We start from the raw sequence: 26329 nt of genomic DNA on the forward strand, positions 1-26329 counted from the left end.
CTTAAAAGATTCATCGCCCATAAGTCAAACAACAAGACAATATTTTGAAGTTTTGGAAGTAGGAATATACATTTCCTTTTTTGAGAAAATTAGCGATCAATATTTTGTCAGCCCGGCAAGTTCGGCTTCTAGTGAAAGGTTATATTCTGTAGTCTATCTCTTATTAGAGGAAAGACTTACACAATTGAAATTAAAAAAATGGACATTCTTCGTTTTCTAAATAAAAATTTCGATTTTTAATTTATATTTTGTTATTAATATGGATTCTGGAATTAATGAAATAAATAGAATAAATTAAAAAAAGTGTAAAATAATAACAATAGTTTTAAAAATTTAAAAACACCATGAATTTTCGGGCGTGAATCAAAATATTGCCCTTCATGAGCTGACGGGTCGGGTCGAAAATTTTTTATTGGTTAGCATGAATGGGCGTGAATTTTTTTATTGCCACCGTGAACGGACGGGCTGTGAATAAAAAATTAGACCCGTGCCCATCTTTGTAAGCGCTTAATAATAATATGAAAAGAGGAATCAACAATAACGGGGTATCAGAAAAAATGATAAATGGATATAGAAATGATTAATGGATCCTAGTCGAACCAAAACGTGATTTCGATAGAGAATCAACAATACAGTCGAACAATGAGAGGAGACTCAAGGGTCTAAAGAACCAATGATAAGAATGTTACAATTCGAGTCCTTGAAAATATCATAAAAGGCAATAATTATGGAAAGAGGCCGGATGCGAGGTTGAAGTTCAACGTTTAGTTTTCAGTCAAGTCGTTTTTTGTGTGTTAAATTGTAAATTCATTCTTGGTGAAGAATAATTTTTTTTCATTCTTTTAATATATTAATATTATTTGGAGAAATTATGCTTGTTTCTTAAACATAAACAATTGGCAAAATGAATATTTAATTTTATTCTGGATTTGGTAAAAATAAGACTATATTGTAATTCTAGTTGTGGCATATTTATTCCCCACAATATTATTAAAAAGTGATGATTTATATTATAAATATATATCGATTCGGTACAAAGGAAAACATTGATATCCATTAGTTGTAGAATTTCCAAATTGAAATCTTTACAAAGTGTTATTGACGACAACGGCTTTCTGAATAAATGTTTAGAAAGCTTGGTAGAATACCATAATATATTTAGAATAAAAAATTATATTTCTGAATAAAGAGATAAATGAAATGAGAGCTGTAAATAACTGTGGAAATAAAGTGTAGGGATATTATATTTTGAACCCATCTCCCTCTTAAATTGCCGATTTTGGTACAGGCCTTTTTAATATCAAATTTGTTTCAGTAAAAAAAATACATCTAATATTCTTAATATTACTAAATAAACAAATATAGCATAGGGTTGAGCTGTTTTTTTTAAAGATCCGTTATTTTATACCATTGGTATAAACCAAATAATATGGCTATTTTGTAGCACACATACGATAAAATTCGTCCAAAATTATTTTATTTCTCACATGGTTTTTTGAATATGACAAAAAAATACAAAAAATATAATATCAATGTCAATAAGAATATAAATTGTTGTCATTATCTTAAATCTATAAATTTAGAAAATTTTACTAATCATTTAAAAAAATTTGATTATAACAGTATTTTATGTGAGGTAATTCTTACTATATTTGATTTTATAATTACAATTTTTTAGCATTGCAAATTAGACTCCAACATAAATTATTGTATGTCATGTGGTAGTTGTGTAAAATTGATTTGAATAAACATAATTATATTTAATATATAGGTTTGTTTTGATCATTTATATCAACATTCTTCCAATCATCTAGAAATAAAAACATTTCTGCATTATTTGTTCTTGCATATTATAAAGAATAAAGATAATAATAAATCAATAATATCTTATCAAGTTTATTGTATTAAATGTAAGAAATATTTAGCTTCTAGAAACTCTGATGCATTTTATTTGGCCATCACAGAAATTGTCAATTTTGATCACAATAAAATTGTACAGGAAAACAATTCTGGAATTTTATTAATGCATAGGAACAATATAAATAAAGTTGGTACCACTACACATCTAAGGGGATTGCAGAATTTAGGCAATACTTGTTTTTTTAATTCAATTATGCAAACAATGACACACACAGTTTTGTTTTGTGAAGCTCTCAAATTTTATGACAATAAAAATTTAAATGAGGAACAAGAAAATATTATAAACAATATACACAAAAATAATATTTCAAATGGAAAACACAATTTAGTAGAATATTTACTTAAAAAGGAACAAATAGTAAATGGGGAAGCTAAAAATATATTAAAATTGGCAAATTCAGGTTAAATTATGATTTCAATAAAAAAATTTTATATAACATATAAAAGTTAGTGAATGTGAAATCCCATTGATATCTTCAACCAATAAATTTCTTAAAAATATGTCATCAATAACAATAGATAAGGCTCAATCACAGTTAAAAACTATTAATCCAAATGAACTTATCAATGCCTTTTATAGAAAGTTATTAACATTGATAAATAAAATTAAGCATATATACTTAGATATCCATTTTTCGAAAGAGGAGCCCAGCAAGATAGTCACGAGTTTCTTCTCTTATTTCTCGATTCTATTAGAGAAGAAGAGATTTTGCTATTTAAAATGATTCTCAATAAATTAAAATTAGGTATAAATAAATTAAATTTTCTAAAATGCTTTACAAATAACATAGATAAAGAAAAAATCAATCAACTATTAGGTGCTTCTAACATTGTATATTCCTCAGTTAATCATATATTTGGTGGAAAATTTTTATCTACATTGAAATGCGAAAATTGCCACAAAATAAATAATGTGATTGAACCATTTTTAGATGTATCTCTCTCCATCCCAAACATAGTAAAAAAAATATCCACTACTAAAAGAGTGGCCAATAACATAGAAAATTATTATCCTATTTTGGCCATTCCATGACAAATCAGCCAAAAAAATGGACAATTTTTTAAAAAATAAAATAAATTTGGCCTGATTGTTATTTATGACCTACATTTTATAAAATTAAAATTTTAGAGTGCCAGCTTAACCAGAATTAAATTTGCACCTTAAAAGTTTAAAATTGTGCAAACCTTGATTTCATTATTTTTTCAAATATATTAATGTTAGAATAACAATTTATATATAATTTTATTACCTTGTTTAATTAAAAATTGTTTTAAGATGTTTGGTCATAAAAATTATGACCCGATTTGGTGCTCAGGCCTGTTCTGAGCATGAACACAAACCCAGAGTGCTGAGACTTTGTGTCTCCAGTTATAGCTTTGATACTTATATAAAATTGTGGTAGTATAAAAGTAGCCAAACAGACTAGCATCTTTGGGAAATATGTCATCAAAATAAGATGGATAGCTATTAATGTTGTTAAACAGCTCGTTTTGAGCCGATTTTTAAAAATGGCTAACTCAATATTTCATCAGGAAAATATTACACAAGCCTGAAGATTTTCTCATAGATGGAACAATGGTTTGGACATCTATTGAAGAAAATCTCGAGGCTTAGGGCAATATTTAAAAATATTGAGTTACCCGTTTTTAAAAATCGGCTCAAAACGAGCCGTTTAACAATACCAATGGCTATACCATGAAATTCAAAATGATTACAATATATTTTCTTTAGTATAGTAATACTAAGTGTGCTTTGATTTTTGAAAATAAAAAAAGTATAAAGTTTATCCCATAGCAATTATAAGCATTTTGAGGAAGGTCCCATTTCATCAATAAATATTTCCCATATTTTTTTTAAAAAAAACCAAGATACACTTAAATTATTCATGAAAGTTAGCCAATTCTTTTTGAAAAATTTTTTTTATATAATTGGTCTGAGATAGTTAACAAATAAAAATCGATCTAAATATCAGTTATCGGATCGAGTTTGTGGTAATATCGAATGAAGTACTCGTGTTTTAATAAAATTTAACAAAAAAAAACACTTTTGTGCCTATGGAATTCTGCAGATTCATTGGATGTATTTAATAATGCGATGAGTATTCATTATAGTTCTTTTATTTTCATTCTTCAGAATTAGATTACTGAAGTAACTCTTGATATAACTAATTTTATTAGAGAGTGTATTTATTGTATAAGGTGGTTTAGTGTAATAAATACTCCATTAAAATAGATGAAAATAATATTATATATATGAATAAATGATTAATACATTTTATAATTTAATATAAATTAAAGAATGCAAGATCTTAAACTTATATATGTATAAAACGGTTACATGCCAATACCGCGAAAATTTTAGAATGTATTATCGCGAATGCATTACAGCGAATGTCGATTAACGCGAAATATTATTATAGCGAATGCATTATCACGAATATAATATTGCTAATGCATTACCGCGAATAATACAGCGAAAATCTTAAAGCGAATGCATTAGCGCTAATGTAATACCGCGAAAGTGTTATCGCGATTGTATTATAGCGAATGCATTATCGCAAATGTATTACCGCGAAAGCATTATCGCGAATGCATTGCAGCAAAAGCTTTACCGCAAATGCATTATAGCGAATGAATTATCGCGAATGCATTATCGCGAAAATGTGAAAGCGTATTTTTTATAGCGAATGCATTAACGCGAATTCTTTATCGCAAGTGTATGATCGCGAATGCATTATTTTAAATGAATTACTTTAGTTGCAATCGAGAATGGAGTTTAATGAAAATTACAATTTTATATTTATCGGCCTTTAGACAGACTTGGTTGAACCTGGAAATTAAGTTAAACATTTTTTTTTTGAAAATAGGACTAAGGCTTTTAATTTTTTTAACTCAAAATATATAAAAAAAATTCTAAGCAATAAAGTAGATTTCTCTGGCAATCTTATAACAATATGAAGAAACTTTAATTTATATTAATTTTTTCATAATTTTTCTAAATAATTTTAATGTAAATTAAAATTTCTTCAGAAGTTCAATATAAAATCTTCTGAAATTTATAGGGTGGGTTCTACACATATTGGAATGCATTTCCCGCAAAATTAGATTTAAAATTTAACGCAATAATTAATGATATAAAATGCTAAAAATAATACAACAAAATACCTATCAAACTATCGCCTTACCTTAATTTTGATTACCTTTTTATATATGGATTTTCATTATAAATTGTTAAATACAAAATTTTTTTTAGCAGAATCATATGAAATTCTCACAGTAGATTATCTTCGGAATAGATTTGGTAAAATCACATTTATCAGGGAAATTAAAAACGTGCAATAAATTAGATCAGAGAACTACAGGCCCAGCTTTAAACCCGGCCCGGGTTTAATGCTGGGCCTGTAGTTAAATTTAAAATTTTTTAAATACACTGGCCGGGCTATATATTTTAAAACCACATATTTTAAATTACCATTATTATCTATGTAATTAATATATAATATATTTTAAATAAATCCGGGCCGTGCAGATTAAAATAACTCACAAAGTATTAAATATTGATAAAATTTTCTAAAAATTTACGTAAGACAGGCTTAGTTGCTGATAGTTTTTTTGAACTGGCTACTCTACTAGTTAAAGCAAAGCACTAATAGGAACTCATAAAGAAAGAAACATTTTCATAATTTTAACATTACTACCTCTTATTAATTGTTCAGAATATTTTAAAAAAATAACCGGAAACTCAAAAATGTTATCATAATTATTCATAAACACCTCGGCCGAGAAAATTAGAATTTGATGACTAGGTTCATAAAAATTTTGTTTAAAAAATATATTTTAAAAAAAGTGCTCTCCAGGTCCCCCTGCTATAAATCACTTTAAATTCGCGAAACTTTTAAGATATAATTTATCCATGAAAGTTGTCCAAGATTAGCTAAAAATTATCTATCATAGATAAGAAAAAATCTTATTTTATTTTTAAAATTTTATCATATTATTTTATCGCACAGCGTTGAATAATTTTTTTTAAGATTACTTTATCCATTTTTTTATTCAAGGGTGTTCCGAGAATTTATATGACGGCACCTGGCTTGTTATTTGTTTTAAACTTAAAGCTATAAAATTAATGATTTTGACGATTACAATAGATTTAATAAGATGGAAATCTAATCAATGCAATGTTCCCCTTCATCTAATATTATTTACTAGCTAATAACCCGTCAAGAATGACGGGGTTGAGGGGTAATTAGTTAGTTTGTGTATATGTTACTAAATATGCTTTATATTAAAATTTAGGAGAAAAAGAGGTAAAATTGTTGCAATGTAACCCGTGAGCATTAAGGGTATTAGAAATATCAAAATTTAAATTTGTGATAGGAATCATATTGGGTAAAATTAAAAAAAGAGATTCTTCAAAATTTTTGAATTTTAAATATGGGCTAGACATTGGCATCAAAATTTTGTTTTGCAGACACAACTAGGCCTGATCAAGAAACCACGTCCCATGCAACTTTCATAAAATTTTGCCATTTATTTCTATTGTAATTTAACCCTTCACTACAAAGGTGGGGTAAATAGGACCCCACAACTTTTATAATCTTTGTAATACAAAAGCTAGAAGATATTCCGACCTGATTTTTTCAGTAGTTTAATATTTTGTAAAAAGGAATACAACTTCCAAATTTCATGATTATTGATTTGATAGTTTTTGAGATATATGCTATTTGTTGAGCTTGGGGTAAAATATACCCCACCTATGTAATGATGTAATTTTTTTTTAAAATCCAATTTTTTTTTTGTTACTAATTATATTTATGTATGTCAGGTTAATAAATATAATTGTAAAAAATATAATTATATCTATTTTTTGATTGATATATATGACTTTAAATTTGAAAATTTTATATTATTTATTTTTTCGGTGTAGTTAAAAATCATAAATTTAACATATGATTTTTAATTTCAATTATTCTAGTGACATTTTATACTTTGAAAATAGAATTATATGCTGGCAATCAGCCTGAAGGACCTTATAAATTGAGAAATAAGCCTTTTGATGTGGTTGAAAGGTTAATTCAGCCCATTTCTAAGAGTAATAGGAATGTCACCACAGATAACTGGTTTACCAGTTAAGAACTTGCTATACATTTATTAAATTCCCATTCATTAACAATAGTAGGAACTTTAAGAAAAAATAAATAGCAGTTTCCAACATCATTTAATTTTAAAAAGAGAGATATTTGTTCAAGTTTATTTGCCTGCTAAGATAATATGACATTAGTATCATATGTACCAAAAAAGTATAAGCATGATGCTTTCTACCCTTCACTATGATAACAATATTGATACATCAACTGGGGATTTGAAAAAACCAGAAATTATCACATTTTACAATCTTACCAAAGCTGGTGTTGATGTTGTGGATCAGCTATGTTCAAATTATTCAATATCCAGAATAACAAATAGATGGCCTATGACAATTTTTTATAATTTGTTGAATATATCTTGCATAAATTCTTTAATAATTTATAAATCCAATAATTTAAAGGAGATTAATAGATCAAAGTTTATAAAATTATTAGCAATGAAGTTAATAACTCTATTAATGAGTAATAGATATGAAAACCCACATGTTAATAAACTACTAAGGGATAATATTGGGAACATGCTAAATATAGAGGAATTAAAACCTATTTCAACCAAACAAAAAGGAAGGTGCTCCTCTTGTCCAAGGGTTAAGGACAAGAAATCCTCATTTATTTGTCCAAATTGTTCAAAATTTATATGCAAAGATCATATGTATGTAACATGTCGTGAATGTTTTTTTAAAAAAAATGTATGAACTTTAATATCAAATATTTTTTTTAATATCTGATGTTTTATTATAAAATTTATTTAATTATTACTATAAAATATTGAATTAATAAAATATATAATCAAATTTGCTTCCATTCATTTATTTTTGGTCATATCATATGATTAAGGAAAGTTCCAAAAAAAAGATTTTTTTTTGAGCAGCTTTAGTAAATATATCATAACTTTATTTAGAAATAAATGTAAATCTAGAAATTTTGTATTTATTATCTCTAATATTTTTACAATAAGTATATAAAATTTTAGTTCTTAAATTATATTATTTTCTGAGATATAGCTATTTAAAATTTGGGGTAAAATAGACCCCACCTATGTAACCGCGGGAGTTTTTTTCACCTATGTAGTGAAGGGTTAATAACAATATCTTAAATTTAATTTTATGTTAAGAATAAAATTTAAATTTGTGATAGAAATCATATTGGGTAAAATTTAAAATAGATATGCTTAAAAATTTTTTAATTTTAAATATGGACCCGACATTGGCTGAAATTTTTTTTCTCAAACCTGGCCAACCCATAATAATTTTGTAATTTTTTCCCAAGCCTGGAGATAGGTAAATCTCTGAAAACCATATTGTTGGGAAATTTTTATCAAGCCCGCCAAAGACCATAATAATTTTGTTAGTTGAGAACTGAAATAAAATATATAAAATCATAATTCATTTAAAAATAAAATCAGAATATGAAAGTTGCATGGGCTTGGTTTTTTAATCAGGCCTGGCGATTTCTGCAAAAAAAAATTTCAGGCCATTGTCTAAGCCCATATTTAAAACTAAAAAATTTTCAAGCATTTCTATTTTATATTTTACACAATATGATTATCGAAAATCTAAATTTTATTCTAAATATAAAATTAAATTTAAGACATTTTTATTAATTTACAATAAAAATAAATGACAAAATTTTATGAAAGTTGCATGGGATTTGGTTTTTTGATCAGGCCTGGCTATGTCTGCAAAAAAAAATTTTCAGGCCAATGTATAACCTATATTTAAAATTCCAAAATCTTAAAGTATCTCTATTTTAAATTTTATCCAATATGATTTCCATCACAAATTTAAATTTTGATATTTTTAATACATGCTCACGGTATACATAACAATTTTACCTCCTTTCTCCTAAATTTTAATATTTATATAAAATTTTTAATAAAGTATATTTAACCATACACACAAACTAAATAATTACCCTTCAAGCCCGTCAGCTAGTATGGTAATAAACGGCAAAATTTTAAAAATATCAGCTATTAATTAATATTTATATAAAATTTTTAATAAAGTATATTTAACCATACACACAAACTAAATAATTACCCTTCAAGCCCGTCAGCTAGTATGGTAATAAACGGCAAAATTTTAAAAATATCAGCTATTAATTAATATTTTAAACTTAATTATATTCAAGTTGGTGCATGCTTAAAACATACGACTTTAAAACGGGAGGTCTGTGGTTGACTCTCGTAGAGAGCAAAAAAATAACATTACACTATATAGTCTCTTTAAATTTTAAATACATTAGGAAGATACGAAAACGATCATGTTTTGATTATGGAGATTATATATATTAGATTCTATGCCTCCAGATATGGCTGGGGGGGGGGGGGAGGTGGTTGTATCTATATGTATCATTTATTTTTTTTAAAATATTTTTAAAAAAATTAAAATTATATTATATTTATAGATAAAAATAAAACTTTTTACTATAATAAAAAGAAAAATTATCAACATGTTTTTTTCATGCTGGAAAGGGTTAATCATATTAATAATTAGGGGCTATTAGAATCAGGGCTAGCTGAATCAATTAAATTATGCTTAAAAATATGATATAATAAGTATTCATTGTCTACTATTATAGCTTTGTTGAATATCTTATTTCGAACAGGCCCTTTGAGGAAAATCCCAATAATTTGGTACTAAATGCAAACTCTGGCTACGAATGGTTGGAAGCCATCCCCAGCGCCAATCTTGGCCTCCTCATGACTGGCGAACAGCTACGTATATCTATAGCCCTCCGCCTCGGCTGTAATGTCGTAGTTCCCCCCATCTGCATCGACTGTGGTCAGCCCATTGAATCGAAGGCTTACCATCCCTTGCAGTGCAAGTTCTCCCGTGGACGACAACCTCGTCATAAATCTATCAATAACATTTTACTAGCCGCCCTCAAAAAAGTTAATATCCCATCTATCCTCGAACCAGTGGGTCTTTCAAACGAATACGCCATACGCCCGGTTTGTATTTCTCTCATACCCTGGTCTAATGGTCTTCCGCTAACATGGGATTACACTTGCGTTGATTTTGCAGCCAAGTCTAACCTCTCATTTTCTGCTATCGAAAAGGCAGAAATCAAACACTATGTTCATTCCTATCGTTACCAATACCCTTGGCATGTTTGGAAACGAGGCCCTCAATTTCATTAAAATTATAAGAAAAAAATGAGACAGATCTCAGGGGACCACAATGAAAGATTTTACCTTCGCCAGCAGATTTTCCTGGAAATTTTCCGGTCTAATTTTTTAAGTATTCACTCTTCTCTTGGATGATATATACCCCCCTTTTTTTAAAATATATATTTTTTTATAGTCCTTTTTAATGTCTTCATAGATTATATATACATTATATATTTATTTTTTTATATTTAATTTATAATATATCCATTTTAATATATATTTTTTAATCTGTAATTTTATGATTATGAATGAATAATAAAATATTTTATTAAAAAAAAAAAATTCTATATGATAATCATTATAATTATAAAAAAATTTTTAAAATTAATAAAATGTCATATTTTGAAATTTTTAATTTAGATGCAAATGATGTATTATATCAATAAAACATAGTCCATAAAAAATAGAAGAATAATAATTATAATCATCTATGTAAGAGACTTAATAAACCAATGGATCTACAAGCCCCAGGTTTGGGCCTTGTTGGGGAAAAAATTAACTTTTACTAGAATCAATAAAATATTTATTAATGTATATCTTTAGGTAAATGTTTGTTTTGTTGGACTATCACATAGTATTTTATAAATTCAAATACAATTATTTTCAGGCTTATGATGATTTTGACAAAAACGCCGAATAGTCCCTACTATTGGAAGAAAGTTGATCATGAGATCAAAAATTTAGATTATTTACCGATTGACTAAAAAACGTTGCGTTTTTAAATCTTTACATCTCTGAAACGCGTCATCGTTCTTTTTATGAAATCTATTTTATTGTGTATCTTAAAATTCTCAAGAGAAGAAAAATTGGAAAGAAGTTTAATTCCTGAATTTTCTAGGAGAAAGTGGAATATTAGTCCAGTTCAACAGCTTTAAAGATACCTCAAAATACGGGTTCCATATATCGAAAAACTATCAAGTAATAGGCTACAACCTTTTGAATCTTACAAACTTGAAAAAAAAATTGGTAAAATATGGTCCTTAATATCAAATTCGCGTTTATTCTTAGGTTCATACAAGAAAAAAAAGGATAGATTAATTACATAAATTTTTATTATTTTTATAATTTTACGGATCTCAAAATATTCTTTGTGTTTTATTATAATTTTTAATTACGAAAAAAATTTGAAAAAAAGGCGAGCGTCCGGCTATAGATCAATATAATGGGAACACGTCTAGCCTATTTTTAAATAAATAAAAATAAATGAGAGTCTTAAGTTATTTTTTGTCCAATATTAGTATTTCAAATTTTCTAAAAAACGATTTAATCTAATTATTAAAAAAAAATTGTGGATACGAAACTTCATAGCAAGTGACGTGTTTTAGAGTTATAAAAATTTAAAAACGCTACGTTAAATAAATATAGAAACGTCAATTAGGCTGGTTTTCTTGTGTTTTGAAAAAGGTCTGAACTTGCTAAATGAGTTACAATATAATTAGAGAGTTCAAAGAATTTCTTTAGAAAAATAGAGATCGGTGTAAAAATATTATCAAACAGGAACTTCCTAAAGGTGACAAATTTATGGTTCCCGATATATTTAAAATATAAAAACATAATAAAGATGAACTATTTATTAGGAAGTTAGTAGATAAGTAGTAAAGAATTTTAATACTTTATATTAATTATACCAATCATTTGTCAAATAATATAAGTATTACATACGTGATAATTAATTCATGATATTACATTAGCGATAATGAATTCGCAGTAATGCTTTCGCGTTAATGCATATATTGTTACATTCGCTATAATATATTCGCTGTAATGCATTTGCGATAATAATTTCGCTGTAATGCATTTGCGATAATAATTTTGCTGTAATGCATTCGCGATAATACATTCGCTCCAATGCATTCGCGATTTTTGCGATAATGCATTCGCGATACTGTTTTCGCTATGATGCATTCGCTAAAATATCTTTTCGCGGTAATCAACATTCGCGATAATGCTTTTCGCGGTATTAACATGATACGGTATAATATATAAAACACAATTAATTAAAGATGGCCTTTTAAAAATTTCCATACCGCACCTTTGACAATTGAAAATTGGGAGCGAAAATTGCCAATAGTAACCCACTAGCTCGCCCATCTATTATTTTAAGATTTTTAATTCGCTCACCCACTGATGGTTTAAAATAAATAGTCATCAGGACCAGGGTTGCCAGGTCAAAATTTTCAAATTGCGGGAGAAATTTGGTATTTTGCGAGAGACTATGAAAATTGCGGTAGAAATATAAAATATGGCCCGCAAAGTGCCGGCCTTCGGCCGGGATTTTGAATTGATTTGATTATCCGCCTATTTTTATAATTAGTTTATATAAATACAAAGCCAAGTCGGTAACTATTTTTCAAAATAAAATAACATCTTGATTTATTAAAATATATTATTTTCTAAAAAAAACCAAAGATCTTTTTTAAATATAAAAGAATGTAAACAAGATAAAATTTTATAAAAAAAAAACTAACGATTTTAATTTTACAATGTAAAAAATATATTTTATGCGAATGTCCCGCAAAACGACCGCAATTGGAAATCTACCGTGTGTGTATAACATTATAGGGATAGGCGCTTAATTATCACGTTTAAATACATAATAAGGTAATATTGTACTCATTTCGATGATAATTATTTTATTTGTTCAATTACATTATTATAATCAGTGCAGGGGAGTGTATCTATATCCATTGCAAAACAAAAATATTATCCAAAAATAAGAAATAATACAGATGAAACTACAGTTGCGGCAATTGTAATTACTTATCTTGTAGTACAACATTCACTGAGCTACTTATCATTACAATATGGGTAGAATCTTTTCCTCATAATATTTAACGATTCCAAGGTAAGTGAAAACTTTACTTGTAGAACAAAAATGAGCAAGGATATCATCAATTTAGGACCTGAATCCTGGAGGTCAATTCTTGACGATTTGAAAGATTAGCATACATATGCAATTCTAACAGATGCATCTAATAAACCTCCGCTATTTCAACAAAATTAAGGTCTTTTCAATAAAACTATTTAATTTTTTCCTCTCAAATAGTGAAAAATCCAAAGACATAGCTAACCATATAATGGTAAATATAGCAGATTCAGGATTATCAATAAATTGCATGTCAGCTTTCTTATCTGATAATGCATCAGTGAATTTGGAAAAAACCAGAGTTTATTTACAAAATTGAGTCAGCATAATGTTGGTTGCGATATGTTCCTAATACCCGCCATCGATGAATTTTAAAATTTTATAAACCTTTAAAAAAAATATTTCTTAAATAAAGATTATAAAAGCTGTCCTAACATTTTGAAAATTTTTTTCTATAATGAATAGCAGAGGTATATTTAGGAATGATTTCACCTGTAGGAAATTTACTACATGCTCTCAATGTGCAGTTGCAGTCAGAAGAATCTTAACAAAGATTCACAAAATTATGCTGCAGATGTGTTCATCTTTACAGTTAAAAATTGACAATTAATTTTATGGCGCCATTGCTAAAACTATATTAAAATCTTCTATTATTTTAAAAATACCGATAGACATTGATGTCTTATTTGAGGAGATTGTAATGCTCTCTATTTTTGATTTACAATGTAAAAAATATATTATTTTATGCGAATGTATAAATAAGATTTTATAAAATATAAAAAAAATATGGAAAATTAAATAGTTATAATGTTAATTATATTTTATTTGAGATTTAAATAATGGAACTAAATGTGCCGTCGTTATTGAGATATTTATAAAATTCCTGGCATGACATATTATAAATTTGTTTAACCATTAGCTCGGCCTCTAATGTTGTTAAAACAATATGATTTCTCTCCAGGTAGTCCTCATCAGGCTAAAAATGCGCTCCGATAAGGCATTAGAATGAGATAAGGAGAAAACATACTGGCATATTTTTTCCAAACATGGGGATTTATTGTTATTACGAAAAAATTCTACCCATTTCTCCTCTGCTTTTAGATCATTTAACTTTAAGTATTCTGGCGAATCGTAAATATAGAGAGAATTACAATCTCCTCAAACAAGATATCAATGTCTTTCGGTATTTTTAATATATTTATTATATTACAAAAACCATCAATTGATGGTATCTGTTCCAAGGTCATAATATTTATACATTTGTAAATTCTAAAATTGTCTTAATAAAAATATCTGCTTCATTTAAAGGTATTAATTAGAGTATTATTTAAACATTTTAATATAATATTTTTAGCAATAGCGCCATAAAATTTATTATCAATTTTTAACTGCAGAGATGAACAGAGCTGTAGTATGATTTTCTGAATATTTTTTAATAAAGAATATTCTGATTGCAACTGAATATTAACTGCATGAAGTAGATTTCCTACATGTGAAACGAATCCCAATTATGCTTCTGCCATTTCACACTCGAAAAAATTTTTCAATATTTTAGGACAGCTTTTAAAATCTTTATTTAAGAAGTATTTTTTTAAGGGTTTGTAAAATTTTAAAAACTCTTTTAATTCATTAACTTTTTTAGTTGATGACTAAATTCGTTAAAACATTTCATCACAATTATTTCGACATCCACAGATAGTACATTTATTGCCTTCTTGCAAGAATTATGTAGTATATGGCATATACAGCCAATTGGTATTAATTCATTATTATGCTGCCTCAATTCGGTAACTTTGGTTTTTGCTAAAATTTACAGAGGCATTATCAGCGCGGAAAGCTGACATGCAAATCATTGATAACCCTGAATCAGCTATATTTACCATTATGTGGCTAGCTACATCGTTGGATTTAACAGTTTTATTGAAATGTTCTTATTCTTGTTGAAATAGCGAAGAATCGAGGGAAATGTTTTAATATCTCCCTTATTAGTTGCATCTGTTAGAATTGCATATGGATGCCCATCTTTCAAATAGTCTAGAATTGACCTCTAGGATTCAGGTAATAAAACCAAGTAAGGTTTGCACTTATATTGGAGTCATTAAATATCATGGGAAAAAGATTCGACCAACATTGTGATGATATAGCTCTGTGAATGTCGAACTACATGATAGGTTTATACGATTTCCGCAGCTGTAGTTGCATCTGTATTATTTATTATTTTTGGAGAATATTTTTGTATTGCAATCGATGTTGATATACGATATACTTCCCTGTACTGACTTATATGAATGAAATGATGATGATTTATTATTGTATAAAAATAAAACAGGATAAAAAGAAATTTACAAATTATATATGTTTTTCGAAATATTTAAAATTTATTTTAAAAATATAAAAATAATTAATTACTATCTCTCAAAATTATTATTTATATATTAAAAACAATAAAATACTTTTTAAAAAAATTGCGGGAGAAATTAAAAAATTGCCGTAGATTTTTGCGGGAGATTTCCATTTGTAGTAGTTTTGCGGGGGAGATGTCTGCGTGTAAAATAAAAAAATGCGGGAGTCTCCCGCTGATGGGGGGAGACATGGCAACCTTGATCAGGACCCTTGCTCATTTGATTAAAAATATTAGTATCGCCCGACCGCCTGACGTTTGATTTTAGTAATTGGTTTTTTTGGTCATCTCATAATAATATATTTATACTTAAACTTATTGTAAAATAAAGAATTAATTTTTTAATAAATATAAACCGACCCTGCCTATTTTTCGTTCTTAAAACATTTCAATCCCGTATGCTCATTTTTAAGATTTATGTATCTATGTATTTTAGCACCTCTCCTAACCAGGGTTTCGGACCATTAAGAATAATAATTCAGTTCCGGTGTAACGCGATATTTTAACTAAAATTTAAATTAACTCCCTTTAATCATACTGACATTTATGATTATCGTTATATTATATTTTAATAAAATATCATTATAAAATTTAGTAATACTGACATATATACTGACGTATGATGTTAAAAGTTATTATTTAGTAATACTAATATTAATGAATGACATGTATTGTTAAAAGTTTCTAATATTTAGTAATATTGACATTAATGAATGACAAATAATGTTAAAAGTTTCTATTATTTAGTTATACTGACATTAATAAATATGTAAAATTGAAAGTTTATATATAGCAGTATTGACACTTATGACTAACAGGTGATGCTTAAAGTTTTTATGTTTAGCTATATTGACACTTATGACTGACAGGTGATGCTTAAAGTTTATATGTTTAGCTATATTGACGCTTATTAGTGACGACAGATAATTAAAATTTTAATATTGAAATTTATGAGACACATAATATTATAATTTCTGATATTTAATATAGCATCTAAGTTTTATTTTCAACCTTTTTCGGATACCAACCTTATACAAACTAGATTAATAAAATAAAATTCTATTCAAAATTTAATTTCGAAAATCAAATTTTCTTAACTCTATTTATCAAAGGGGGAGATAATCTATCATAGTAATATCTTGATTCAGAGGTATGTGATAAGGGGAGTTAATGTATCACGCTACACCGGGTTATTTCAGAAAAATATATGTGGGTTTGTTCAAAATTTATTGGGTTTTTGGTTCGTTTTAATTCTTAAAAGTTTGATTTTTTAAAGAAATTTCATTACAAATAGAATAAATCTAAGAGAAAAATTACAATTTAGATTTATTACTTATTTTATTCAATTTTACTAAATAAATATTAGAGATTCCCAGGGAAAATTTAGGCTATATATAAGATAAAAAATTTAGAATTAGACGAATTTAAATTTTAAAATATATATATAAAATTATATTTAGAATTAATATATATATATATAATTAAATTTTGGGCATATTTTCGGACGAAATTCAATTCCATTAAGATTCCCAGGAATATTTAATTAACTTCTAAAAATTGAAAGAGAAAGTACAAAATCTAGATGATGATCTCTGGGTAGCCCTCAAAAATATTTGTAACATTTTATTTCCTATTTACACCCAGATTTATAAATTAGAAATCGAGAAATCTAGTATATCAGAAGTACCGAATTCATTTTCCATTATTCCAACATCATTGAAAACAAATATGAATTTTCATGGCGAAAATGATCAGAAATACATTATAGAAAGTCACAAAAAAGGAAAGAGTTTTGTTGTCAGAATGTTTATTTCGCGGCAAATATATTTGATCCTCGTTTCAATGATTTTGAACTCAATGCTGAGATATCACCTGGCATGACTGTCCTAATTGCAGAATTCAATCTTGATATCGGAGTTGTTTTAGAATATCTCGCAGAATATCGATCTAAGAGTGGTTTTGGGGAAAACGTGGGAATATGGGATAGTGCAAAGCATGTTCAACCTCTGATATGATGAAAAGGAATTTGTCTACCACAACCTATAAATATGATAGCTATAAAACTTTTATCTATTCCTCCGACATATGCTGCCTTTTGGTTTTTTTTTGGAAGAACCCATTCTATAAATCGTAATAGTCTTACAAATAAATGCATTGAAAAGTTAATTTCCATAAAATTCATTTTTACAACATAAAATTATTAATACTACATTAACTCCTGAAATTTTATAAAATGAAATATCATCAGCAGATAGTGGTATCATTGTAGAAGAAAAGCATGCCTCAAACTCCTCATTATCCGATTAATTAATTTCATATGTATATATTTCGATCATTATAAATTCAAGTATTAAGCATCAAAAATTAATATATTGCAGTTTAAGACTTCTTTTTTGGTTTTTACTTTATTTGGCATACATATCTAATTCATTAGGATCATGCATGATTTTAGGTTGAAAAAAATTGACAAATTTTTATTCAATTTGGGACATTTTATAAAGTTTCCAAAAATTCCCGATATCCCCATCAATATTTCTTGGAATTTTACATGCAGAATTAAATAATAATACAAACGAACCATATCCGGATAGGAAATACAAATTCCCAATAATAAATAAAAATATCTTGCACCAGCTTTTTCAGTGGAGATGGCGCAGTCAAAAAGATATGATAGCGCACATTAAAGGTCTGCAATGGTGAGGTTTTAGCCAAAAATTCCACCTACTCGTTGTTTTAAATTTTTTTAACCCGTTCACACACTTACAATTTTTAAAAAAAATTTACCCGCCCGCCAATTTATCTATAAAGTTTGTCTAACCAGCCCGCCTAATGTTTAAAAATTATTTTAATGTCTGGTTTGGCTCTTTATTTATTTTTAATAATTAGAAGTCTATTCTGCTCATTTCGCCTATTAAAAATTCACCCGCCCACAACTTAATTTTTTTAGCCAGCCTGTCACCCGCCCATTGAAAATATTTTAGAAATCCTGACCACGCCCTTCTGAAGTATGGGCGGGAAAGCTAAAACCCCGCCCATTACATACCCCTAACGCAAATGTCTAAGTATTATATAGCAACTTTTATTTTATTGGCCAATAATATAAATTGTAATAGATTAATAACTATCAAATTATTTAATTGTTAAACGAAACATATTCAAATGATTTTACATTAAAAAAAATTTTTTTAAGGACGATGACAAACACGATAATAATGTTAAAACAAGAAATAAGAAATTTTTAAATGAAAACAAAGTTCAGAAAAAAACAAATGTTACCTGTCCTAAAGGAGATTCAACTAAATTGTTAGCTGATCAAAATCTGGATACTAGCGACTCTAATCTTAGCAAACACCAATTAAAGAAATTGAGAAAACTCAAGAAAGTCAAATGCAATAACTCGCGAAAAAACCGCAGAAAGGTATACCATTGTTTATCATTTATCAGATAATCTAATTTTGACCATGGATCCAAACCAAACTTGACCGTTACACCATAACATAAACTTAAAAGAATGCCTATGAACCGGGTTGAACCTTTTGATATCCTAGTTGTAGTTATTTTAAAGACGTTATTAAACAATTTTGAATGATAAATATTAGTCCCTGTTCTGAACTATAAAATTTATTCATTCTCATTATAGATAAAATTTATGGTTTGCATATTTGTTTAAATTTTATCCTAAATAATACATCAAAGCAACTAACATTTATTTGCTAAATCATTGAGTCTGGGGAAATTTTTTGTTTTTTTTATTTATTTGAAATAAACATGAAATATTAAACAATTATAAATATAAATAAATTCAAATATAATTTTAAATAAGGAAAACTAAAAATTGTCATATAATTTTAAGGAAAACCAAAAATTGTAACTTTAGTCATTTGAAAAATGTGATATAATGATTTTAAACAATTACAATAAATAAATACTTTAAAGGAAAATGTAAAAATTGTCATATATAAATTTATGTCACTTAAAAATTAAAATTAGACGTGTCTAATATGTCTAAAATATAGACATTATTTATTTTCCCCTGCTCGTGGAATGTTACCTTATAGATCCCTCCATACACACTATATGTATGGATTGGTCATTTGGATAGATAATTCTACGAATATGATTTATAATAAAAAAATAAATAGGTAAAATTTTAAAAATCTTTCAGTAATACCATGGTTCTTGTATGATATTATAATCTCCTTAAAATTTAATTTAAACATCTTTATATAAAAATATTTTAAAAAATCACGTACACATAAAATTTCCTCAAGATTCAATGACCTACCTACTTTAATATATTATTTACAATACTTATTTATAAATTATAGCAAATCTTGTATAATAGTATACGTTCGAACTTGTTTTTATAAGTTCAAACCTAGCCTATGTTATTTTTTACGAACCAAACTTGAACCAATATTTTTTCCCAGATATTCGTTACGGTTTGGATCCCTGATTTTGACTGACGAATGAATTCTTTTTGTATATCTTCAACAATGAATAAGTAAGGGTGTACAGATTTTTTAAATATCGAACGTCCAAAGTAAAAAATTAAAATATTTTATTTTAACATTATGTGGACAAACTAAATTTTGTATATTTGATAAGATTTCCTTATTTTCGAGAGTAAAAACCTTAATGTTATTTAATAAATTTATTAAACTTGAAAATTTCATAATTAGAAAAAATGGTTTATAACCATCAATAAAATTTACTTTGGACAGCCTAAAAAAAATTTATTTTTGACTTTCCTTAATCATTTTTTTAAAAATATGAATGTCAGGGGATTTTTCATATCTCATCCTATTAGAGATGTAAAATTCTGACAAAGTTCAACAAGAGGGGAAAAGGAGCGAAAATATTTTAAATATATAAAATAAATAAATACTGCAAGAATATGGCGACAAAGTTCAACAAGAGGGGAAAAGGAGCGAAAATATTTTAAATATATAAAATAAATAAATACTAATATGGCCCCAAAGCCCTTTTCTTTTTTTTCATTATCGGTCACTTCTATTAGATTTGCGATATCCTAACCTCAAATATAATTTTATCATCTCACGCGCATTTTTTTTAGCATAAGGTTTATAGCCTTATAAAAAAATATCCTTGGTTTTTTTAATATAAAATTCAATCAAAATATAAATGTCGTAATGAGATATAGAATTTATATGATTTGGGCTCAAATTTAAAATCATTTACCGAGGGCAATTTTTAAATTAAAAAAATCTAATTTATTTGGGAGTTACAGGTTGAGTATCTAGCCCACATCAGACTTTTATAGCCTATACCTAGTTCATGATACAAACTTCCATGCGGTAATGTTTTTTTTATAGTATATCGCCTTCTTGATAATGCATTAATGGCAATATTTTTTTTAATATTTATGAAATAATGACTTATAAAATAATCATTTAAAATATTGTTTTCTAGATCCAGGTTTAGATTGAGTCTTAAAGGTTTTTGAGTTCGAAAAAATGCCTTATCACCCGAAACTTTTGTGGTGAGAATTGATTGAATCGATCGTTCACTTCTTTATCGAGTAACGATAATTATTAATTTTTCTTTATACAGAGTGAAAATGAAGATATTTCCACAGATACGAAATTCCTGATTAATGAATCCGAAGTACAAGAAATAAAAATGTTGAATGACGATGTCAATTTAAATAATGGTGATTATATTATGACTAATTATTTTTTGATGAACATATAGAGCATTTTTTTTTATAAGCAAAACATATTTTAGCAAGAAAAGACGAACCAGGTTCAAAATTAGTGTTGAACGGCTTGTTTGGCCCTATTTTTAAAAATGGCTAATTCAATATTTCACCCAGAAAAATATTATGCAAGCCTGAAAATTTTTCTCATAGAAGGGACAAAGGTCTAGACATATATTATCGAAATCTCGAGGCGCAAACAATATTTTTCTGACTAAAATATTGAGTTAGCCGTTTTAAAAAATCGGCTCAAAACGAGCCGTTTAACAACACTAGTCAAGATAACGAGATCGTCATCTTTGAAGGGTCCATTATAAATTTAAAAAAATAAGGGGAAAAGGATATTTTTGAAAGCAACCTATTAATTTGAGTGGTTCCAAAACAATTCAACTATGGTGAGAAATATTTTCCGTTGAATGGTTTATTCATTCAAAAAATGATACTTTCTAAGGTCTAAAATCTGAAGGTAGTCGTCAAAAATTAAACATTATTGAAAAGGGTAGGTACGGACTTGATTTAGGTTTATATTAAATTTTTTTAGACTTTTCTAAATGTAATTTTGAAAAAACATTTAAACTTAATAATACTATGCATATCAAAAAATATGTTTTTTAGATGCTTATAAATTTCTTTCCCCTCAATCGTCGATTGCCTATAAAGAATCAATAACTCCCGATTCAAAACCTTATATCATGAGCTGTGAAAATTTGAAGGAAAATCTGATTGGCGAAAATAGCGACCGCCATGATGGTATACTTGGTTTTTATAAATTTTCTTAGCTTATTAATACAGTGTTTGATTCGAATCGAATAATAAAAGTATACGTCGAATCTTTCTTTATCTATTATTCGATTGAATTATCATATTCGAAATAATTTAAATATTCGAAATTATTCTTAAATATTTAACATGTTCCTTGCGGAATTTTTATTTTTTACGTTTTTTATCCAGAAATTTTAATAATCCATATTTTCATTTTTGAAAATATTTTTAAAGAATTTAATTTAACTTTCGAATCGAATATTTGCCAATCAAATTTAATAATATTTTTTATTATTCGTATGAATACGAATATGAAATTATTCAATTCGTCTGATAATACAATTATTCCACTCGAAAATATTGAATTGAAAACGAATATTTCAAATATTTGACTCATAGGTATATTTTTAATGTTGAAACTTCATTAATTGAGAGATAAGGCACACATTTATACACTTAGTCATAGCATACATTTAGTGAAAGTGATTAGTAAAGAAAAGACTTTTTGACCTAGTATAGGGTTGTATAAAAATTTAAAAAATGGATTTAATCAATTCATATTTTCGATTTAAATTAAAATATTTGCTTAAACATAATTCCAGAGATAATGAATTGAAAACAATTATTTTATTATATTAAATAACTATTTTCAGGTGAATATATTTAATAAACCCTTGTTATATTAGCAATTTTGAATCGACTAAATAGCACTTTATCTTATTAAACAATGTAGAGTGGGATAATTAGATTTTTTTATATCTCTTTAAATTAATTAACTTTTAAAGGATATATATTAAAAATAATTATGATATAAGATTTTAATAAAATGAATATTGTTTTATTAATAGTAATAAAATATAAGTACACCTTTTACAAAAAATATTAAATAATCACTGTATAAATTTAATGATTTTGGTGGTTTATTAAATCAAAATAAATTAAAACTTTTATGCAAAATATAGTAAAATAAAGTATAATAGAATAGTTTTATCTGTAAATTAATTTAAATCTTAATTTTTATTCAAAATATTATAGATTTGAATTAATAAAATCATGCCAACCCTATCATTTTATAATAGAAATTCTTTTAAAAATTAGGTCAAATGGAAATATTTTTACTCATATTATGTTATCTCCAATTAAAATATTATATTCTTGACAAAATAGTTATCATTAAAGATACCATTCAGGTCAATGTAGAAAGTCAAATTAGCGATGTTTTAGCTTCCTTAAACATTAAAGATAACGATCATCCTAAAATAAATGATGTTAATAAGCAAGAATTTTTATCAAACGTTGAAAATAGTGGAAGTTCTGATGAAGATCTTCATAAGAATGATAACCAAGATAGTGATGTCATAAAAAAATCCGAAATAAATTACAATAATTTTAAAATTCTTGATCGAAATGTTAAAGAAACCTCAGTTGATAGTATAGCTTATAATGGACCACCTGTTGAGAATCAGTATTTAAATACTGATAAAGATAATGCTGAAAATGAGAAAACACAGTGCGAGATTAAAAAAGAAATGTCAGCAGATAGTAAACTTTGTAATGGACAACCTGTTGAGAACCAGTGCTTAAATATTGATAAAGATAATGCTGAATATGAAAAATCACAGTACGAGATTAATAAAGAAATTAATGATTGTAGTAAAATCGAGGATGTCAAACTATATGAAATCTCTATATGTAACGAAAATGAAGATAAAACATACAATAAACATGGGCTTTACAAGCTATTTGATGAGTTTGTTAAGACGGAAATAGTTAATTTACCCCTTTGTGAACATTGCAAAGCCCAAGATGTAACTATTTGTAAAAATATGGCTATATTGTTGCCCAGTCCACGAATTTTGATGTTGCATTTAAAAAGATTCATGCAAGTTTTATACTTTTATCAATTTATTAAAAAAATTATTTAAACAATATCCTTTTATTAATAAAAAAATATCGTGATTAAATTTCTTTAAAATTAAATTAGAAAAAAACGAAATACTTTACGAAGAACAACATAGAAATATCTTTTCCACAATTACTTGATCTAGCACCTTATTGTGTCTCAGCTCAAAATAAAAACACAATCAAAAGCTTAGAAAATCAAAATACATCAAATGAACCAAATACATATTCACTTTATGCTGTAGTTTGTCACTCGGGTTCACTTAAAGGTGGGCATTATTACTGTTACGTTCAAGATAAAACTTATGAAAATGACACTGATAATAATAATACAAATACATATTGCTATATAAGTGATTCTTTTGTAAAACGAAAAGTTAAATTTGAACAAATACCCAAATCAGATGCTTATCTATTGTTTTACCAACAAATCTTGTTACCACCTTAGGTAAATTAATCAAGTTAGAATAACATACAAATCAATACCTTCCCTATAATAATGATATAATAAACTTATTTGATTGAAATTGGAGCATATTTGTGTATTATATAAATATCTCATACCTTTTCAAGAAAACACACTATGCAATTTTATTTTACATTATTAACAATTGTATTATTAATATTTATATCATATATATTATTGTTACTTATAGCAAATAAATACCAGTGAATAAGATTATTATATTGTCATTTTTAAAATTTTGGTAATAGGGGTTGAATCACTAATCACATTATAAAAATATAAAATTAATTTATATATTTTAACAGACATGGTTGCCACTTGCCAGCCCCCACAGTGGTAAATTTTACAATTTTTTCTTTATCATGCACAGAACACTAGTGCAAGTCATTTAAAATTTCTCTCTTTAACATGATTAAATGGTAAATAATAATTTTTAAAAACATTAATTGCTTAATTTTTTAAATTATAATGATAAGTATTTTTTTTTAACAATAACAAGACACGTAACCTTGACATTTTTTTTTTGTTTTCAAGGGTAAAGCAAAAAATTGCCTTTTATAATTTTAAATTCACTATCCTTTAAATAGAGATCTTCAAGGTTCAATTACTAATTTATAAAAAGTATTAAATTTTATATAGAAAACAAGACATCTCTTCAATATTGCTGATTTTTAATGTCTAAGAAACAACATATTAAAAAAATATTTTATACAATTTGGTCTTGCAAAATAATCATAATAAAGCCAATTGATTACAAAAAGAAATGTATATAAACTCTAAGAATAAAATATAACCATTTTGAGAAATATAATAAAATAACAACTACTAGTGCTTTTAAAATGAGTTTTTTTTTATAATATACATGATTGTTTAAATTGAAGTATTTTTTTAAAAAGTGGTCAAGATATAATATTAAAAAAAACTATTTTTGATTTTTTGAATATAATAAAATTTTAAAAAAAATTTCAAACATAATACCTACCATTTCAAATGTATTAAAATGCAAAAAATATCTTTAAGTTATTTTGTACTATACAAAATAAAAGCTGATTTTATAAATGTAAAGCATAATAAGGTTAATAAAAAGGGAATCATAAGGTCTATCTGATCACCCAGCTTTTGACCTGTGTATTAGACCCTAGTACTGGATGTTTTAATTTATATTACAATTAAATATCAAGTATACATTCAATTTTTTTATATAAAGTTTTTGTATCTCTCTATATTCATTAATATAAAGTTTAATAGAATAAAAATCCAATATATAAAAATTAACTAATGGCTTAAAACAAATCTTCCCTTTAATATTCTTCGTCTCAATATATCCCTCCCTCCTTTGGTTGCTAAACGTGCCCGAAAACCATGTTTTCTAATTGTTTTTACAATATTGGGCCTGTATCTTTTATCAACTCTAATATTCCATCTTTTAAAAATAAGATTTGCTGCAAAATTTGAAGATAAAATATTTGATTTTTGAATATTATTATAAAATCCATATGTGGATAAATCTGACACGAATATTTTTCTTATATGTATTGATCCGTATGAAAAATTTAGCAACCTAAACAAAAAATATTCAAAATTATAATTTATTTATATTTGGATATACTGTTTCAAAGTTGAAAACATAATTATAGAATTTACTACACGAGTGACAACTTAATGTGACTTTGATAGGTTAAGGCGTATTTTTTAAAAAGCAGAAGATTTTAATAAAAGCACTTTGAATATCATAATTATAGAATTTATTGCACGATTGACAATTTATTACTTCACGGATTTTTGACAAGGTAATAGGCACAGATATCAAATTGACGGATTTCTATTTTTCAAAAATAATATATTTTAATAAAAGCAATGGTCCCTTGAATTTCATATTAAATTTTTTTATTAAGAATTAAGTTTAAGTATTATTTAGCCCAATCAAGTAGTTTTGTTTATATCGATTAAAATTACTTTATTTTCACAATATTT

At 26.4% G+C, this 26329-nt stretch overlaps 1 protein-coding gene across 1 annotated transcript; it reads left to right on the forward strand.

The window, feature by feature from the left end:
- The first annotated feature begins 1496 nt into the window (after nt 1–1496).
- LOC135923550 (ubiquitin carboxyl-terminal hydrolase 45-like) lies at nt 1497–24835 on the forward strand. The gene is made up of 11 exons (XM_065458355.1): nt 1497–1636; nt 1679–1729; nt 1772–2321; nt 2368–2503; nt 2545–2666; nt 2712–2878; nt 18697–18924; nt 21081–21180; nt 21841–21975; nt 23155–23873; nt 23972–24835. The coding sequence occupies exons 1-11, from the start codon at nt 1502–1504 to the stop codon at nt 24335–24337; spliced, it is 2709 nt and encodes a 902-aa protein (XP_065314427.1). The 5' UTR covers nt 1497–1501; the 3' UTR covers nt 24338–24835.
- Nucleotides 24836–26329: the final 1494 nt, after the last annotated feature.

Source organism: Gordionus sp. m RMFG-2023, chromosome 2 (assembly GCF_954871325.1).
Source record: "Gordionus sp. m RMFG-2023 chromosome 2, tfGorSpeb1-WG-v2, whole genome shotgun sequence".
NCBI classification, from domain to species: domain Eukaryota; kingdom Metazoa; phylum Nematomorpha; class Gordioida; order Chordodea; family Parachordodidae; genus Gordionus; species Gordionus sp. m RMFG-2023.

Bases quoted from the DNA above. Each gene is read 5' to 3' on its own strand.
- LOC135923550 (XM_065458355.1), top strand. From the start codon at position 1,502: ATGACAAAAAAATACAAAAAATATAATATCAATGTCAATAAGAATATA. The intron at 1,637-1,678 runs GTAATTCTTACT...ACAATTTTTTAG, and splicing joins ATAACAGTATTTTATGTGAG to CATTGCAAATTAGACTCCAA. The intron at 2,322-2,367 runs GTTAAATTATGA...AACATATAAAAG, and splicing joins ATTAAAATTGGCAAATTCAG to TTAGTGAATGTGAAATCCCA.